This window comes from Heteronotia binoei, chromosome 2 (genome assembly GCF_032191835.1).
Source record: "Heteronotia binoei isolate CCM8104 ecotype False Entrance Well chromosome 2, APGP_CSIRO_Hbin_v1, whole genome shotgun sequence".
Classification (NCBI taxonomy): Eukaryota; Metazoa; Chordata; class Lepidosauria; order Squamata; family Gekkonidae; genus Heteronotia; species Heteronotia binoei.
Window position 1 is genome coordinate 8,714,619 of NC_083224.1, and position 14,623 is coordinate 8,729,241.

At 52.1% G+C, this 14,623-nt stretch overlaps 1 protein-coding gene across 1 annotated transcript in view; it reads right to left on the reverse strand.

Annotated features, from left to right (window-relative positions):
- Positions 1 to 51: 51 nt before the first annotated feature.
- Positions 52 to 14,623, reverse strand: part of LOC132590670 (bactericidal permeability-increasing protein-like) — a 35,347-nt gene continuing 20,775 nt past the window's right edge. Inside the window, exons 7-11 of the mRNA XM_060263639.1 lie at positions 12,331 to 12,422; positions 9,193 to 9,369; positions 5,914 to 5,973; positions 2,060 to 2,227; positions 52 to 144 (exon numbers count right to left, since the gene is read on the reverse strand). Coding sequence (XP_060119622.1) covers positions 52 to 144; positions 2,060 to 2,227; positions 5,914 to 5,973; positions 9,193 to 9,369; positions 12,331 to 12,422 — 590 coding nt within the window. The remainder of the gene's footprint in view (positions 145 to 2,059; positions 2,228 to 5,913; positions 5,974 to 9,192; positions 9,370 to 12,330; positions 12,423 to 14,623) is intronic.

The following is a 14,623-nucleotide window of genomic DNA, read 5'->3' on the forward strand; positions in this document are numbered from 1 at the left end:
GTAATTGCGGGAAATCTCCAGGCTCTGCCTGGAGGTTGACGACCCAAAGACTCACCCTTTCAGGTGAACCGCTCCCAAAAGCTTGCCGATGGAGTTCCCGGAGTTGACTGATTCGAGGAGGAACTGCCCCGTGAAGTTGCCGTCCTGTTGACCAAAGGAGAGCCGGATGGATCTTCCCCCAAAAGTAGGACCTACTGAGGGTCTGTGTAGAGACTGCGGAAGACCATCTCCTGCCCCTCCTGCCTCAGTTTCCCTGCCTTTTGACTGTGCTTACACTGGTGTTTGAGGGGAAGAAATCTCCATTTGCCACATCTCCTCTGCCATAAATTCAGTCTGTGGCCTTCGGTAAGACGCTGTCTTTCCAACCCCACCTTCCTGCAGTGCGGGAAATGACACTACAGGCCTGTTGGTGAGGGTTACTGGGATGGCTTGTGTGAACCGCTTTGAACATCAGAAGGGGTATACAAGTCTTGATGAGTGTTCGCACCATCCCAAAACAGGTCGTTTCGGAAGCCCCCTTCCGCACCCCCTTCCGCCAGGAACAGCACTACGTGTGGCCCGTCCCATCCCTACTCTTCCACCAGGGGTTCCCAAACATTTTGAGAAGAAGAAGGAGAAGATATTGGATTTGTATCCTGCCCTCCACTCCGAATCGCAGAGTTTCGGAGCAGTCACAATCGCCTTTACCTTCCTCCCCGACAACAAACGCCCTGTGAGATGGGTGGGACTGAGAAAGCGCTCCCAGAAGCTGCCCTTTCAAGGACAGAGTCTCAGAGTGGCTCACAATCTCCTTTATCTTCCTCTCCAACAACAGACACCCTGTGAGGTGGGTGGGGCTGAGAGAGCTCTCCCAGAAGCTGCCCTTTCAAGGACAGAGGCTCAGAGCAGCTTACAATCTTTATCTTTCTCTCCCATAACACACACCATGTGAGGTGGGTGGGGCTGAGAGAGCTCTCCCAGAAGCTGCCCTTTCAAGGACAACTCCTGCAATAGCTATGGCTGACCCAAGGCCATTCCAGCAGCTGCGAGTGGAGGAGTGGGAGATCAAATCCAGTTCTCCCAGATAAGAGTCCGCACACTTCACCATTACACCAAACTGAGCCTGTGGGTACCTTTGGAAGGCTGACGCACCGTGGCTTGTGCAGCCACAAAATGGCTGCCATAAAATGGCTACCACAGGAGGCGGAGGCTGCCACAAAAGGACTCCTACTGCGTCCCTTCTATCACACAGTGAAAATCTGAACACTTGGTGGGCATCAGGGAAGGTGGCAGTGGGTGCCACGGTACCCCGGGGCAAAATTTAGGGACCTCTACCTTTAGGCTTGCCAATCCCCAGGTCCCAGCGGGGGTTCTTCCACTTTCCCAGACTCCTTCACGCCCCCAGAGGACCATGTGCCTTTGCACCTCCAGAGGCTCCAGTCTCCGATTGAAAGGCTTCCTCTTGGGATGGTGTGTCTGTGTTGCTGTGAAGAAGTTGGCAGCAACTCATGAGCAGAGAGGCCAATCCCTCGCTTCAGAGTCCCCAGAAACGTGGGGGGGGGGGGGAACGTCTGCTGAGCACTTCATTATTCCCTACGTGGAGATCGATTCTCATAGGGTATAATGGGGAATTGGTCTGGAGGTTTCGGGAGCTCTGAGGGAGCTGTTTTTTAAGGTAGAGGCACCAAATTTTCAGTACAGTATCTAGTGCCTCTCCCCAAAGTACCCCCCAAGTTTTAAAACGATTGGACCAGGGGGTCCAATTCTGTGAGCCCCAAAAGAAGGTACCTCTATCCTTCATTATTTCCTACGGAAGGAAGACATTTAAAAAGGCGTGCGGTCCCTTTAAATGTGATGGCCAGAACTCCCTCGGAGTTCAATGATGCTTGTCACACCCTTGCTCCTGGCTCCGCCCCAATGTCTCCTGGCTCCACCCCCAAAGTCCCCAGATTGCATTGGACTTGGCAACCCTATCTACCTTCCACCTTTGAGAAAGGTCCATATTCAAGCCGCACCCCCCCCCGCCCAGTCCCAGCAGAGAAGGCAAGATCCGTTTCCCCACAGCACGCCCCCAGCTTACGATGTGCAGCAGGAATGCCGAGGCCACGCTCCCATTGGGCAGGAGGACGCCAACATCGATCGATCCAAAGGCTGTGACGTGGACGCCGTCGGGATGGAAGCTCAGGACAGGCGGCTTCCGAGCCCCCAAGAGTACCTGCAGGGGCCTATCTGGGAACTTCTCCTCCAGCTGTTGGGGGGGGCATAGAGGAAAAGAGGTGCTGAGATGGAGTGGGGTTTTGACTTGTTAAGGGGATGGGGCAATCACCCCCTGGAACCATACCGCATTTCATGCTGACTGCCAGGGTGGTTTAAGAAGAAGAAGACATTGGATTTATATCCTGCCCTGTAGTCTGAATCTCAAAGTCTCAGAGTGGCTCACAATCTCCTTTCCCTTCCTCCCCCACAACAGACACCCTGGTGGGGCTGAGAGAGCTCTGACAGAAGCTGCCCTTTCAAGGGCTGACCCAAGGCCATTCCAGCAGCTGCAAGTGGAGGAGTGGGGAATCAAACCCGGTTCTCCCAGATAAGAGACCTTGCACCTAAGCAGAAGAGACTGGATTTATACCCCGCCCTTCACTCTGAATCTCGGAGTCTCCGAGCTGTCACAATCTCCTTTACCTTCCCTCCCCCCACAACGGACACCCGGTAAGGTGGGCAGTGCTGAGAGAGCTATCCCAGAAGCTGCCCTTTCAAGGACAACTCTGCCAGAGCTGTGGCTGACCCAAGGCCATTCCAGCAGTTGCAAGTGGAGGAGTGGGGAATCAAATTCGGCTCTCCCAGATCAGAGTCCACACCCTTAACCACTACACCAAACTGGCTCTCAAGAAGATGATATTGAATTTATACCCCATCCTTCACTCTGAATCTCAGGAGTCTCAGAGTGGCTCACAATCTCCTTTATCTTCCCTCCCCCACAAAAGACACCCTGTGAGGTAGGTGGGGCTGAGAGAACTCTGACAGAAGCTGCCCTTTCAAGGACAACTCCTGAGACAGCTATGGCTGACCCAAGGGCGAGCTGCAAGTGGAGGAGTGGGGAATCAAACCCGGTTCTCCCAGATAAGAGCCCATGCACTTAACCACTACACCAAACTGGCTCTGCAAACTGGCTTTAGCAGTTAAGACTGTTGAGCTAGGATCTGGGGGACCAGGTTTGAATCCCCACACTGCCATGGAAGCTCACTGAGCGACTCTCGATCACTCACACCCTCTCAGCCTAACCTCCCACACAGGGTTGTTGTGAGGGGAAAATGGGGGAGGGGGGAGAAATGTCAGCCATCTTGGGACCTCACTGGAGCAAAGGCAGGGTATGCATGATGCAGAGAAAGGAATATTCTACTGCAATTTTCTGTGTGTGTGTGTGATATTGTCACGTTTTGCTCTCATCCAAAGGTAGGCTGAAAAGAAGACTCACTCTGTGTCACCCAGTGAAATTCATGACTGAGTGAGGATTTGAACTCGAGTCCTTTTAATCAGGAGCCCCGTGGCGCAGAGTGGTAAAGCTGCAGTACTGCAGCCTGAACTCTCTGCTCACGACCTGAGTTCGATCCCGGCGGAAGCTGGTTTCAGGTAGCCAGCTCAGGTTGACTCAGCCTTTTATCCTTCCGAGGTCAGTCAAATGAGTCGAAAACGAGTGGTGCTTGCACAGGGGACTATCTATCTATCTATCTATCTATCTATCTATCTATCTATCTATCTATCTATCTATCTATCTATCTATCTATCTATCTATCCATCTATCTATCCATCTATCCATCCATCCATCCATCCATCCATCTATCGTCTGTCTAAGAGCCTTGTGGTGCAGAGTGGTAAAGCTGCAGTACTGCAGTCCTAAGCTCTGCTCACGACCTGAGTTCGATCCCCGGCGGAAGCTGGGTTTTCAGGTAGCCGGCTCGAGATTGACTCAGCCTTCCATCCTTCCGAGATCGGTCAAATGAGGACCCAGCTTGCTGGAGGGAAGTGTAGATGACTGGGGAAGGCAGTGGCAAACCACCCCGTAAAAAGTCTGCCGTGAAAACGTTGTGAAAGCGACGTCACCCCAGAGTCGGAACCGACTGGTGCTTGCACAGGGCACCTTTCCTTATCATCTAAATTTAAGACTTCCGTCCCCAGCTTTGAGGCAAACAAGAAACAAGAGTCAGACTGCAGGAACGGCTCCAGCGGCACGCCGAATATCTGACTTTGTATTCTGCAACATCTGAAAGCCTCCGGAGCTGGTGCGTTTCGTAATCCAATTAGAGCAGCAGTGTCAGCGAAACCGCTGGGAAGCCGCGGAGCTGAGAAAGCTGCAGCAGTGCAAATTGGCTCCAAAGCACCTTGTCTTGAAATACTGATTTTTAAAAGTTTCAGGTGGAAAGACGGGTCGGCCCAAAGCAGAGGAGCACGATTCGAATCCAGGAGCACCTTAGAGACCAACATGATTTCACAGGGTGTAAGCTTTCAGGCATAGCCAGCTTCCAGAGGGGATTGGATCAACATATGGAGCAGAGGTCCATCAGTGGCTATTAGCCACAGTGTATCATTGGAACTCTCTGTCTGGGGCAGTGATGCTCTGTATTCTGGTGCTTGAGAGTGGCACAGTGGGAGGGCTTCTAGCCCTACTGGTGGACCTCTAGATGGCACTTGGGGTTTTTTTGGCCACTGTGTGACACAGAGTGCTAGACTGGATGGGCTATTGGCCTGATCCAACAGGGCTTCTCTTATGTACTTATGTCTGAGGAAGTGATGCTCTGTATTCTTGGTGCTTGGGGGGGGCACAGTGGAGGGGCTTCTAGTGTCTTGGCCCTACTGGTGGACCTCCTGATGGCACCTGGGGTTTTTTTGGCCACTGTGTGACACAGAGTGTTAGACTGGAGGGGCCACTGGCCTGATCCAACATGGCTTCTCTTATGTTCTTATGTGACACAGAGTGTTAGACTGGAGGGGCCACTGGCCTGATCCAACATGGCTTCTATTGTGTCCTTATGTTTGGGGCAGCAATGCTCTGTATTCTTGGTGCTTGGGGGGGGGGGGGGCAACAGTGGGAGGGCTTCTAGTGCTCTGACCCCACTGGTGGACCTCCTGATGGCACCTGGGGTTTTTTTGGCCACTGTGTGACACAGAGTGTTAGACTGGAGGGGCCACTGGCCTGATCCAACATGGCTGCTCTTCTGTTCTTCTAATCATAATCACAGTTCTCTTTGTCAAACATCCTTCATCAAATGATTCTAACAAAGCGGGCTTTGACTCTCGAAAGCTTATACCCTGGAAAATCTTAAGAACATCTGAAGAGCTCTGCTGGATCAGATGAATAGTTCATCTAGTCCAGCATCCTGTCTCACACAGTGGCCAACCAGTTCCTCTGGATGGCCAATAACAGGGCAGAGAGGCCGAGGCCTTCCCCTGAGAAGAACCTCAGAAGAGCCCTGCTGGATCAGACCAGGGAGGGCCCATCTCGTCCAGCCTCCTGTCTCACCCAGCGGCCAACCACATTCTCCGGAGGCCCAACAATGGGGCAGAGAGGCTGAGGCGTTCCCCTGATTCTGCCTCCTGGTTCTGGGATTCAGAGGATCAGCGCCCCTGAATGTGACTGTTCCCCTCAGTCTCAAGGCAGCCAGTAGCTATTGATAGACTTATCTTCCATGAACCTATCTAATCCCCTTTTAAAGCCGTTTAATCCTGGCGCCATCGCTACATCCTCTGGCGGTGAATCGTATTCATCTCTAAGGTGCTACTGGACTTGAATGTTAAAACGTGACCCACTTGTGATTCTGAAAGAGAGAGGAAAAAAAACCACCCGGTTTTGCCACTTCAGGCCTCAGAGGAATATTAAAGGGGGGGGGGGGAGAGGTATTTCCCCAGGTACTTCTTTCCCCGTCACAGCTCTCAACTCACCTCTGGAATCAGCATTCCCACACTGTCTGTGTTCAAGTGGAAAGGGAAGCCTCGGGGGATCTGAAACGGAAACACCGGTGAATGGATCAGCTCCTCCTAAAGCGGAAAGAGGTCTGGGGTGCTCCACGGCCAGCCAGCAGAGAGCTTATATAAATCTCTAATCCTCTTGGAAGCCAGGTAGGGTTGCCAAGTCCAATTCAAGAAATATCTGGGGACTTTGGGGGGTGGAGCCAGGAGACTTTGGGGGCGGAGCCAGGAACAAGGGTGTGACAAGCATAATTGAACTCCAAGGGAGTTCTGACCATCACATTTAAAGGGACGGCGCACCTTTTAAAATGCCTTCCTTCCATAGGAAAGAATGAAGGATAGGGGCACCATCTTTTGCAGCTCATAGAATTGGACCCTGTAGTCCAATCGTTTTGAAACTTGAGGGGTACTTTGGGGAGAGGTACTAGATGCTATACTGAAAATTTGATGCCTCTACGTCAAAAAACAGTCCCCCCAGAGCTACTGAAACCTCCAGATCAATACCCATTATACCCCATTAACAGGGAATAACGAAGTGCTCAGCAGACGTTTCCCCCCCGCCACCCTGTTTCTGGCGACTCTGAAGCGAGGGATTGGCCTCTCTACTCACGAATTGCTGCCAACTTCTTCCAAATAACACAGACACACCATCCCAAAAGGAAGTCTTTCAATCGGAGGCTGAAGCCTCCGGAGGTGGAAAGGCACATGGTCCTCTGGAGGCGGGGCTTCCCCCCACTGGCCAGCTGACTGGGGGCGGGAAGGAGCCTGGGAAAATGGAAGAACCCCCGCTGGGACCTGGGGATTGGCAAGCCTAAAGCCAGGTGAAGGTAGAAACGAAGGTTTTCCTCTTGCTTGTTCATAGGGTTGCCAATCCCCAGGTGGGGGCAGGGGATTCCCTGGTTTGAAGGCCCTTCTTCGCTTCAGGGTCATCAGTAAGCGGGGGGAGGGGAGGGAAATGTCTGCTGGGAACTCTGTTATTCCCTATGCAGACTTATTCCCATAGGAAATAATGGAGAATTGATCTGCAGGTATCTGGGGCTCTTGGGAGGCTGTTTTTTGAGACAGAGGCACCAGATTTTTGGTATAGTATCCAGTGCCACTCCCCAACATATCCCCCACGTTTCAAAAAGATTGGAACAGGGGGTCCAATTCTATGAGTCCTCAAAGAAGGTGCCTCTATCCTTCATTATTTCCTATGGAAGGAAGGCATTTAACAGGTCTGCGGTCCCTTTCAATGTGATGGCCAGAACTCCCTTTGGAGTTCAATGATTCTTGTCACACCCCTGCTCCTGGCTCCACCCCTAATGTCTCCTGGAACCACCCCCAAAATCCCCAGATATTTCTTGAATTGGACTTGGCAACCGTACTTGTTCAGGGGACAGAGCAGCCCACACTGCTGAGAAATTCTCTCTTTCTGAAACTAATTTATTTTCTTTGTTTACAAAAATTTGCATCCTGCCTTTCTGAGGGCCATCGAGAGGGCTACCGATTTAAAACATAACGTCCTCACATTGTGAAACCGTTAGGATCAACCCCTCAAAGGCACCCCATTAAAGCCGTTAAGAAGTAGAATAGAAAGCACATACAAAACATAAAAACCACAGTTAAAAGATTGGATGGGAAGGAGAGATCGTTGAGGGAATGCGAAAGGAAACAGAAAAAGTCTCCACCCGCTCTTTTTGGAGCTCTTTTTTGGACTTATGATTTGGGCTTATTTATGATTTGGACTATTTGTATCACTGTTGTATATATGTGCATAAATATGCACATGCGGTATGAAAAATAATGAGGTTGCTGAAATGCACAGCGTGGTTTGTTTCACAAAATGGTTTGTTTTATTTGGTTGCAACTTCATTCCTCTGTGTAGCCTATTGTGTATCTTCAGTCTCCAGGTGGGGGCAGGGGATCCCCCAGTTGGGAGGCCCTCCCCCAGCTTAAGGGTCATCAGAAAGCGGGGGGAGGAGAGGGAAATGTCTTCTGGGCACTCCATTATTTCCTATGGAGACCAATTCCCATAGGTTATAATGATCCGTGGGTACCTGGGGTTTGGGGGGTTTGTTTTTTGAATGAGAGGCACCAAATTTGCAGCCTAACATCCAGTGCCTCTCTTCAAAACACCCTCCAAGTTTCAAAAGGATTGGATCAGGGGGTCCAATTCTATGAGCCCCCAAAGAAGGTGCCCCTATCCTTCATTCTTTCCAAATGAAGGGAAAGCATTTTAAAGGTGCGCTGTCCCTTTAAACGTGATGGCCAGAACTCCCTTTGGAGCTCAATTATGCTTGTCACAACCTAGCACCTGGCTCCACCCCCAACTTATCCTGGTTCCACCCCCAAAGTCCTCAGATATTCCTTTAATTGGACTTGGCAACCCTAGAGGGAAGACATTTAAAAGGTGTGCGGTCCCTTTAAATGTGATGGCCAGAACTCCCTTTGGAGTTCTATGATGCTTGTCACACCCTTGCTCCTGGCTCCACCCCGATGTCTCCTGGCTCCACCCCAATGTCTCCTGGCTCCACCCCAATGTCTCCTGGCTCCACCCCCAAAGTCCCCAGATATTTCTTGAATTGAACTTGGAGGAGGAGAACGAGAAGAATGAGAAAGGGAGGAGGAAGGAGGAGGAACAAGAAGGAGGAGGAGGAGGGGGAAGAAGGAGAAAGGGAGGAGGAGAAGAGGAAGAGAAGGAGGAGAAGGAGAAGAGGAGGAGGAAGGAGAAGAAGGAGAAGGGGAAGACGAAGGAGACAGAGGAGCAGAAGGAAGGGGAAGGAGAGGAGGAAGGAGGGAAGGAGGAGGAGAATGAGAAGAAGTAGGAGGAATAAGGAGGAGGAGGAGGGGAGGAGGAAGGAGGAGAATGGATTTAAACCCTGCTCTTTACTACCTGAAGGAGTCTCAGAGCAGCTTGCAATCTCCTTTCCCTTCCCCTCCCCACAACAGACAACCTGTGAGGTAGGTGGGGCTGAGAGAGCTCTGACAGAAACTGCTCCTGAGAAGAACAGCCCTGAGAGAACTTGTGAGTGACTCAAGGTCACATCAGCAGCTGCAAGTGGAGGAGCGGGGAATCAAACCCAATTCTCCCGGATAAGAGTCCATCCATTTAACCACGACACCAAACGGGCCAAAGATGGAATGACGATGCCAGAGGGTGGGGGAGAGTGGAGCTTCCTTGGAGGGAGGGGGCTGGCCTCCTGAAAGGGGGGGGGGTGCAGGAGGAGGAGCCCCCCCCCCGCAAGCTGAAGCCCGGCCTAACCGCCTTACCATCTCGTCTGTGTAGTTCCTCTGAAGCACCCCTGCGATGAAGTACACCGAGGCAGCGGAATTGGCAAAGAATTCCGAGATCCCGAGAAGGAACATGGAACCCGGCTGCTTGGGCAAGACGAAGGGCGAGGGGGTGAAGAAGTTGACACGGGGCTGTCCCAGGGCGAAGAACTCTCCCTAAAAGGCGGGGGGAGAAAGTCGACCCGTGATGTCAAGAATCTCGGAACAGGATGGTGGCCACTCCCCGAAGAATAAGATGATGATATTGGATTTATATCCCGCCCTATACTCTGAATCTCAGAGTCTCAAAGTGGCTCACAATCTTCTTTACCTTCCTCCCCCACAACAGACACCCTGTGAGGCAGGTGGGGCTGAGAGAGCTCTGACAAAAGCTGCCCTTTCAAGGACAACTCTACGAGAGCTCTGGCTGACCCAAGGCCATTCCAGCAGCTGCAAGTGGAGGAGTGGGGAATCAAACCCGGTTCTCCCAGATAAACGGCCGTGCACTTCACTACTAAACAAAACTGACTCTTAAGAAGATGGTAGATTTATACCCCACCCTTCTCTCTGAATCAGAGACTCAGAGCGGCTTACAATCTCCTATATCTTCTCCCCCACAACAGACACCCTGTGAGGTAGGTGGGGCTGAAAGAACTCTGACAGAAGCTACCTTTTCAAGGACAACTCCTGCAAGAGCTATGGCTGGCCCAAGGCCATTCCAGCAGGTGCAAGTGGAGGAGTGGGAAATCAAACCCGGTTGTCCCAGATAAAAGTCCGTGCACTTAACCACTACACCCAACTGGCTCTTAAAAAGATGGTAGATTTATACCCCACCCTTCTCTCTGAATCAGAGACTCAGAGCGGCTTACAATCTCCTATATCTTCTCCCCCTGCACAACAGACACCCTGTGAGGTGGGCGAGGCTGAGGGGGCTCTCACAGCAGCTTCCTTTTCAAGGCAACTCCTACAGGAGCTCTGGTTGACCCAAGGCCATTCCAGCGGCTGCAAGTGGAGGAGAGGGGAATCAAACCCGGTTCTCCCAGATAAGAGTCCACGCACTGAACCACTACACCAAACTGGCAAAAAGGAAAGACAGCAGGCCCCAATTCAGAGGGCCACCCCGGGGGGGGTGGGGGGCCTGGATCTCATGGTCCAAAATCACTCCAAAGGCCATCACAGAAATTTGGAGCCATTTCAAGAGTGGGATTGGCCGCAACCATGGAAGTGTTGGCTGGTGAAAGGCCTCAGTCATGGCACCATTATGGGGACTTTGTCACTTTGAGGTTTGATTTTGTTTCTTCTTCCATCTGAAAAGGACAAGAGACATCCTTTGCTGGGTTCTCCAGTATGCGAAGGCTGAGTACAGCCAGGTGTAATCACTGGAACTGCATCCATCCCACTTTGAGCCAACCTACTATCATCTCTGCAGGCTGAAAGTCAACAGGAACGAGTCCTGCTAGTTTCTGGTAGAAATTGGCGGCAAAAAGCACTGACTGGCGGGCGCTTGTGCCGTCGGGAACACACCTGGCCAAAGCAGCTTCTCAGCTTTTAAAAAGCTAATTTTTTAAGGCACCAAGTAGCTGGCTCATTGGATACATTTGCAAGGGATTTAAACCAATAGACCCCAAAAACTGCCTGGAACTTGCATCTCCTAGTCCCCACCCTCCTAGTCCCCACCAGCTGCTCTGCCCCCAGGTGATCACTTAGGGGACCAGAGGTGAAAGGTGGAGCCTTCTCCTTCTTCTCCACTTTCTCCTCCTCCTCCTCCTGTTCTTCTTCTGGAGATGTGGCAACAGAAGAAGAAGAAGAAGAAGATATTGGATTAATAGCCCACCCTGTACTCTGAATCTCAGAGTCTCAAAGTGGCTCGCAATCTCCTTTACCTCCTTCCTCCCCCACAACAGACTGCTAGAGCCTTGGTAGGTGAGATAGGTGGGGCGGAGAGAGCTCTGACAGAAGCTGCCCTTTTAAGGACAGAGTCTCAGAGCGGCCTACAATCTCCTTTCCCTTCCTCCCCCACAACAGACACCCTGTGAGGTGGGTGGGGCTGAGAGAGCTCTCCCAGAAGCTGCCTTTTCAAGGACAGAGTCTCAGAGCTACCTACAATCTCCTTTCCTTTCCTCCCCCACAACAGACACCCTGTGAGGCAGGTCACAGGTGGGGCTGATAGAGCTCTCCCAGAAGCTGCCCTTTCAAGGACAGAGTCTCAGAGCGGCCTACAAACTCTTTTCCCTTCCTCCCCCACAACAGACACCCCGTGAGGTAGGTGGGGCTGAGAGAGTTCACCCAGAAGCTGCCCTTTCAAGGACAGAGTCTCAGAGCGGCCTACAAACTCCTTTCCCTTCCTCCCCCACAACAGACACCCTGTGAGGCAGGTCACAGGTGGGGCTGATAGAGCTCTCCCAGAAGCTGCCCTTTCAAGGACAGAGTCTCAGAGCGGCCTACAATCTCCTTTCCTTTCCTCCCCCACAACAGACACCCTGTGAGGCGGGTGGGGCTGAGAGAGCTCTCCCAGAAGCTGCCCTTTTAAGGACAGAGTCTCAGAGCGGCCTACAAACTCCTTTCCCTTCCTCCCCCACAACAGACACCCCATGAGGTAGGTGGGGCTGAGAGAGTTCTCCCAGAAGCTGCCCTTTCAAGGACAGAGTCTCAGAGCGGCCTACAAACTCCTTTCCCTTTTCCCCAACAACAGACACCCTGTGAGGTGGGTGGGGCTGATAGAGCTCTCCCAGAAGCTGCCCTTCCAAGGACAACACCTACAAGAGCTCTGGCTGACCCAAGGCCATTCCAGCAGCTGCGAGTGGAGGAGTGGGGGATCAAACGCGGTTCTCCCAGATAAGAGTCTGTGCACTTCACCACTACACCAAACCGGCTCTCAGGAAGTGAAAGCCCCAGAGATATTCAACCCCTTTTCTTCCTGGAAATCCAGCACTGAGCTTTTCATCTGTGCCCGCCTGCAAAAGCCTCTGCTTCTGGGTCACGGGGAACCGGCTGCTTAGCCTCCAAGGCTGATCCACGGCGCTCTGCACAGACTGGCAGGGACTCTCCAAGGACAGGCAGATATCAAAACGTTTCACGGATCCACTGAGAAGTGAAAAAGGCTACGGGGAAACTCCGCCACGGCTCCAGCAGTCTTACCTTGAGGTCCACGTGGCATCGGTCCACACCAAACACCGGCTTGTTCACAAAGGAATAGTCCAGTTCCACAAAGGAATCTATCTGGATGGAGACTGTGGCAGAAGAGGGAGAAAAGATGTCTCTAGCACAGCACAATCCAAATGGGTTTCCAACTCCAGGTTGCAAAATTCCCGGAGCCTAGGGAGGGCAGGGTTCCCGAGAGTGAACATACGAACATCTGACGCTGCCTTCTACTGAATCAGACTCTCGGTCCATCAAAGTCAGTATTGTCTACTCAGACTGGCAGCGGCTCTCCAGGGTCTAGAGCTGAGGTTTTTCACACCTATTTGCCTGGACCCTTTTCAGTTGGAGATGCCGGGGATTGAACCTGGGACCTTCTGCTTCCCAAGCAGATGCTCTACCACTGAGCCACCGTCCCTCCCCTGCTCTCCAGGGTCTCAAGCTGAGGTTTTTCACACCTACTTGCCTGGGCCCTTTTTAGTTGGAGATGCCGGGGATTGAACCTGGGACCTTCTGCTTACTAAGCAGATGCTCTACTATTGAGCCACCCTCCCTCCCCTGCTCCTCCAGGGTCTCAAGCTGAGGTTTTTCACACCTACTTGCCTGGACCCTTTTGAGTTCGAGATGCCGGGGATTGAACCTGGGACCTTCTGCTTACCAAGCAGATGGTCTACCACTGAGCCACCTTCCCTCCCTTAAAGTTGCCTTCATTCCTTGTGAACATACGAACATCTGAAGCTGCCTTCTACTGAATCAGACCCTCAGTCCATCAAAGTCAGTCTTGTCTACTCAGACTGGCAGCGGCTCTCCGGGGTCTCAAGCGGAGGTTTTTCGCACCTATTTGCCTGGACCCCTTTTTAGAGATGACGGGGATTGAACCTGGGACCTTCTGCTTACCAATCAGATGCTCTACCACTGAGCCACCATCCCTCCCCAATAATTAACTGGGACAAGGCAAGGTTTCCGTGAAATTCAGCCTCAAACAAAGGAAGCAATGTCACCAAAATAATACAGATCTTTCAAAAATAATAGGATCCCCGTGGCGCCCCAGTCCGAAACCCACTCCTCCGCGCCCCCCATCGGTATATTTGCGCGTGCAAGGTGCGCATGCCCCAACAACATCACTGATGACGGCACTGTCACGCCCCCCCACCCCGACTTTGCCAACGCCTCGGCAAAGTCTGGAAGGCAGCGAGCGTGCTCAGAGCTGGACTCTGAGCGCACTCGCTGCCATGCCCCCCAACTTCGCCCAGGCTTCAGCGAAGTCAGGACGGCAGCAGGCGTGGGGCGCAAGGAGACAGGGTGCCTTGTGGTGCCCCTAGGCCAAGCGGCACCCTAGGCGGCCACCTACTTAAGCCTACTCCCACGCGCTGGCCCTGAGCACAGAGTGGTCAAGCTGCAGTCCTGCAGTCCAAGCTCTCTGCTCACGACCTGAGTTCGATCCCAACGGAAGCTGGGTTCAGGTAGCCGGCTCGAGGTTGACTCAGCCTTCCATCCTTCCGAGGTCGGTCAAATGAGGACCCGGCTTGCTGGGGGGAAAGTGGAGATGACTGGGGAAGGCCAGGGCAAACCATTCCATAAAAGTGATGCGGCGTCGCCCCGGAGTCGTAAACGACTGGTGCTTGCACAGGGGACTACCTTGACTTTTTTAAAATCAAATTTAATATCACGCTCCCATCAAATTCCACACTCATAAACATACCCTAACATAATGGAAAAGTAAGAGAGAACCTTGGTGTAAATGATTAGAGTCCCAAATCCATGTCCAGTTTTCGGGTGAAAGAAAACTGGACATCGATTTGGGACTCTAATTATTTCCCACAAGGTTCTCTCTAATTGTTCCATTGTGCTAGGGTATGTTTATGAGTGTAGAGTTTGATGAGAGTGTGGTATTATATTTGATACATCTGTATCATTTTGGTGACGTCAATTCATTTGTTGGAGGCTGGTTTACACGGAAACCTTCGTTTATCTCCAGTCACCCATCAGGAATCAGAATCATAAGAGTTGGACCTCCAGGGTCATCTAGTCCAACCCCCTGCACAATGCAGGAAACTCACAAACGCCTCCCCCTAAATTCACAGGATCCTCATTGCTGTTAGATGACCACCTAGCCTCTGTTGAAAAACCTCCAAGGAAGGAGAGCCCACCAACTCCCGAGGAGGAAGCCTGTTCCACTGAGGAACTGCTCTGACAGTCAGGAAGTTCATAGAATCCTAGAGTTGGAAGGGACCTCCAGGGTCACCTAGTCCAACCCCCTGCACAATGTAGGAAACTCACAAACACCTCCCCC